We start from the raw sequence: 5,198 nt of genomic DNA, 5'->3' as shown, positions 1-5,198 counted from the left end.
AGTCAACGGGCGAGCAATAATGGGAGCCAAGCTGCTAGTCCATGCAGCACAGAGTATGGATCGAGCTAAATTTTGGCTTTCGCTATGTTGCATAGCTCACTACTTAGTACTCTACCGTTGGAAGCCTGAATGCTCTGTAGACATGCAGAATTCCAAATTCATATAGTAAATTCACAAATCAACGTCTAAATTTTTCATTGAGCTGGTATGAATCATCTGGTTGCCACAATTCTACGTCATATAAGTAAAGTCAGCAGTGCTTTGTATCTCGTCGCGTACTTCGTAATTGATTTTGGGTTCTAGTGGGGAAAATAAAGATGCTTTACAGTTCTCGTCAGCATTTTCAAATCTCCACATGTCAGATCCAAACCATGATTTTCCTGCCGCGTGTACAGCGCTGTATTTGAGTACTGTACTGAACATGCATTGATGTACTGTACTATAATACATGGTACATCATCGCTGTCTCACTCTCGTAGCTCTTATATGGGATGGTTGGGCGGATGTTGCGGACGACGAGCGGACAAGACGAACATTCTCAATGCTCATTCTGGGACAAGACGACAAAGAAACTTGAGCGTTGGGACGGGGACTCATACTCGTCACCTGCAGTAGCTGTCGCTGCGACAGACGCAGTCACACCGGCGTCAATGACTCCTCTGCTCTCCAGCGTCGATCGCATCAACGCTGCTCTGGAAGCTGCAGTGGCACATCCTCCACCGTCGACCGGTACAGTGCGTGTGTGCCACGCAACGGAAGACGAGTGGAACGCGTTTGCAGACAGCGAGGATCCAATCGTTCGACTCAAGTATCTTGAATGGTTTCCTGACACGGAAGAGATTCACATCATCGAGTCAGAGCGGCATGTCAAGCGATGGCTCAAAGGCCACTTGGCCGCCAGGTATTCTCAAGGGCGACGATGGTGTTCAGATCTCAGTTATGGACCACGCCAAGCAACACCCGGCTCGGTGCTTTCTCGAAACGTTCCAATTTTTGCGGACTTTCGGACGATTAAGGTTGAGATTGGAGTTTCTCAGCAGTGGGGTATGGCGCCTGGAGAGCTCGACCACAAGGCGATTGCGATATGGGCCGCGATGCCAGGAGTCGAATATGTGCTATGTGTGTCGTTCGATCCCAACTTTGCGAATGCCGAATACAAGTTGTATGATGCTCGCGTCCATCCACTCGTGCAGCTGGCTCCACTTCCAATCGTCGCTCCAAGAACGGTGATCCAGCTGGACGGACGTCGAATCCTTGGTATTCCGCCACGGATGGCGCTCCCGGTAGGGTTTCCTGCAACTCTGTCGGTGGATTTGTACTCTCCGTTGGTCTGGGCAATGCGTTAATCAGACGTCCAGCCATCTCTTGCGCAGCAACTACCGAGTGATCTGATTTTAATATTTATTTAAAAAATAATAATCGTGATGCGTAAAAGCCGGTTTTATACCGGTATGGACCGAATTCTTTTGTGACATTGCACAGTGACTCTAAGAGAGAATACTGCGTAAGTATTTTGTTTTAATACTCACAGATTTTTATAGAAAACATACCACGAGAAGGGCTGTAAAACGGTGAGCTACTAAAAAAGAAGAAGATCAAAATACAAAGGTCCTGTAGATTTCGCTCAGTTTTTTTCAGTAATATGGCTCGGTTTGAGTACAAGACCGAAAAGTTATTGTCATTTTATCACTATCCGGAGGAATTACTTTCCGGATTACGAAATGCCACGGCTGCAAAGATGCACAGCATGAGCGTGAGCCAAGCCCTTATACTGTAATATAATACAATATAACATAGTATAGTATAATATAAGGGAGCGTGGGTGTCTGGAGTTTGTACATCGCACCCCTACAAACTGAAACACATTTAAAACTATATTATATCCTTTTTATTTAAATTTAAAATTAATTAATGAATATTTAAAAAAAAAATAAAAATTTAAACCATTTAAATGGTTTAAGTATAAATAATAAAAGCATTAAGTGGATGCCTTGGCATTAATTTAATTTTTAGGACGTAAAAAATGCAGAAAGCTATATTAAATATTATTATATTTTGAAATATAGAATACAAAATTTCCAAAATGACTGTTCTGAGGTGCTTAAGTTTCCCTATTCAGCAGCATGTCCGAAATAGGCATGTTGCTTGAACCCTCCTTCCTGCTTAAGCGCGACAACATAGCAACTAGCTCGTCGGCTACAGGGTCTTCCTATTCTGGCTCACTGTATTCACGAGCAGAGTAATCGAGTATTCCAGTGTGTCTCCAGCACTTACCAAATATTTAGGATTCCAGCAGTCGATGTTCCATTCCACGAACGCCAATTTTGTAAGCCTTGGTCCCTTTCGACATGTCCATCACTAGGCCGGCTTCATGCTGGTCAAGAGCGTGCTGGATCTGGCGACGCCGGTAGCGCTGCTTGAATGCAGCAATTATTCCAGCGTCAAGAGGGTGACACCTACTGGAAGTATTTGAAAAGCATTTGGGTAGCATGATGCTGGCAAAATTGCAAGCGCTGGGCATTGGTGAGCATGGTGCGGGTTGACTAAGCTTCGACTAGCGTAAAATAGAAGAATGAGGGAGACCTCACAAGCGCAAGGAATGAAATGGATGGCGGCACTTTTGCAATCTTACTCTCTTTTGCGCTCGCTCTTTCGCTTGTTTCCCCTCCAGGACGTGCTGCTTGTCCACACCATGCCACTTCTCCCCGCCGCCGGTTCGCCTCGTTGCTGTCATCCAATGGTCATATGTCTCGTGGAATTTGATTTGTCGAGCCAGGCTAACCTGTGTGGGACCGGCTGAGCCGGACACAATTCGCGTCGTTGTCGCTTGTCTGATCGCGCCCGGACCGGTTCGTCACGCGTTCACAGCTCATCTAAGCGCAGTGGGCCTACGCAATTAAGAGGAAATGGCGTTTCTGCTGCGGGAGTGCGGAATGACGATGGTGCACTCTGGCGTCTCGCTTGGGCCGAAATGACCCTGGACATGCGCGTGAAATGTCTCGTTGGGTAGACAGAAAGGAAGCCGAAGCTTGTGTTGGTCAGTGGTGGCTGTCGGATGCGCTGTCGATTGGAAGTCTAAGTTTTGGAGCAGGTGGGTAGGTTTGATTGTTGACGCCTCGATAGCTCAGTTGGGAGAGCGTCAGACTGAAGATCTGAAGGTCCCTGGTTCGATCCCGGGTCGCGGCACTTTTGCAATCTTACTCTCTTTTGCGCTCGCTCTTTCGCTTGTTTCCCCTCCAGGACGTGCTGCTTGTCCACAGCATGCCACTTCTCCCCGCCGCCGGTTCGCCTCGTTGCTGTCATCCAATGGTCATATGTCTCGTGGAATTTGATTTGTCGAGCCAGGCTAACCTGTGTGGGACCGGCTGAGCCGGACACAATTCGCGTCGTTGTCGCTTGTCTGATCGCGCCCGGACCGGTTCGTCATGCGTTCACCGCTCATCTAAACGCAGTGGGCCGACGCAATCAAGAGGAAATGGCGTTTCTGTTGCGGGGGTGCGGAATGACGATGGTGCACTCTGGCGTCTCGCTTGGGCCGAAATGACCCTGGACATGCGCGTGAAATGTCTCGTTGGGTAGACGGAAAGGAAGCCGAAGCTTGTGTTGGACAGTGGTGGCTGTCGGATGCGTTGTCGATTGGAAGTCTAAGTTTTGGAGCAGTTGGGTAGGTTTGATTGTTAACGCCTCGATAGCTCAGTTGGGAGAGCGTCAGACTGAAGATCTGAAGGTCCCTGGTTCGATCCCGGGTCGCGGCACTTTTGCAATCTTACTCTCTTTTGCGCTCGCTCTTTCGCTTGTTTCCCCTCCAGGACGTGCTGCTTGTCCACAGCATGCCACTTCTCCCCGCCGCCGGTTCGCCTCGTTGCTGTCATCCAATGGTCATATGTCTCGTGGAACTTGATTTGTCGAGCCAGGCTAACCTGTGTGGGACCGGCTGAGCCGGACACAATTCGCGTCGCTGTCGCTTGTCTGATCGCGCCCGGACCGGTTCGTCATGCGTTCACCGCTCATCTAAACGCAGTGGGCCGACGCAATCAAGAGGAAATGGCGTTTCTGTTGCGGGAGTGCGGAATGACGATGGTGCACTCTGGCGTCTCGCTTGGGCCGAAATGACCCTGGACATGCGCGTGAAATGTCTCGTTGGGTAGACGGAAAGGAAGCCGAAGCTTGAGTTGGACAGTGGTGGCTGTGGGATGCGTTGTCGATTGGAAGTCTAAGTTTTGGAGCAGGTGGGTAGGTTTGATTGTTGACGCCTCGATAGCTCAGTTGGGAGAGCGTCAGACTGAAGATCTGAAGGTCCCTGGTTCGATCCCGGGTCGCGGCACTTTTGCAATCTTACTCTCTTTTGCGCTCGCTCTTTCGCTTGTTTCCCCTCCAGGACGTGCTGCTTGTCCACAGCATGCCACTTCTCCCCGCCGCCGGTTCGCCTCGCTGCTGTCATCCAATGGTCATATGTCTCGTGGAATTTGATTTGTCGAGCCAGGCTAACCTGTGTGGGACCGGCTGAGCCGGACACAATTCGGTTCGTCGTCGCTTGTCTGATCGCGCCCGGACCGGTTCGTCATGCGTTCACCGCTCATCTAAACGCAGTGGGCCGACGCAATCAAGAGAAAATGGCGTTTCTGTTGCGGGAATTGCGGAATGACGAATGTGCCACTCTGGCGTCTCGCTTGGGCCGAAATGACCCTGGACATGCGCGTGAAATGTCTCGTTGGGTAGACAGAAAGGAAAGCCGAAGCTTGTGTTGGGTCAGTGGTGGCTGTCGGATGCGCAGACGATAGGAAGACCAAGGACCGGAGCCCTTTTTTAGGGTCGACCGACGACGCCGCGACAGCTCAGGGGGGAGAGCGTCAGACTGAAGATCTGAAGGGCCCTGTTTCGATCCCGGGTCGCGGCACTTTTGCAATCTTACTCTCTTTTGCGCTCGCTCTTTCGCTTGTTTCCCCTCCAGGACGTGCTGCTTGTCCACACCATGCCACTTCTCCCCGCCGCCGGTTCGCCTCGTTGCTGTCATCCAATGGTCATATGTCTCGTGGAACTTGATTTGTCGATCCAGGCTAACCTGTGTGGGACCGGCTGAGCCGGACACAATTCGCGTCGTTGTCGCTTGTCTGATCGCGCCCGGACCGGTTCGTCATGCGTTCACCGCTCATCTAAACGCAGTGGGCCGACGCAATCAAGAGAAAATGGCGTTTCTG

The 5,198-nt window shown here is 50.5% G+C and overlaps 1 protein-coding gene across 1 annotated transcript; it reads left to right on the top strand.

Annotated features, from left to right (window-relative positions):
• Positions 1-491: 491 nt before the first annotated feature.
• On the top strand, positions 492-1,583 carry PITG_06095 (uncharacterized protein; the record flags this gene model as incomplete). Its single annotated transcript, XM_002998239.1, has 3 exons — positions 492-901; positions 938-1,283; positions 1,542-1,583. 3 exons carry the CDS (start codon positions 492-494, stop codon positions 1,581-1,583), a joined length of 798 nt encoding a protein of 265 aa, XP_002998285.1.
• Between the last annotated feature and the right edge of the window lie 3,615 nt (positions 1,584-5,198).

This window comes from Phytophthora infestans, genomic scaffold, assembly GCF_000142945.1.
Source record: "Phytophthora infestans T30-4 supercont1.9 genomic scaffold, whole genome shotgun sequence".
NCBI lineage: Eukaryota > Oomycota > Peronosporomycetes > Peronosporales > Peronosporaceae > Phytophthora > Phytophthora infestans.
Note: the sequence above shows the minus strand (reverse complement) of the source record. Positions and strands in the feature narration are given on the sequence as shown.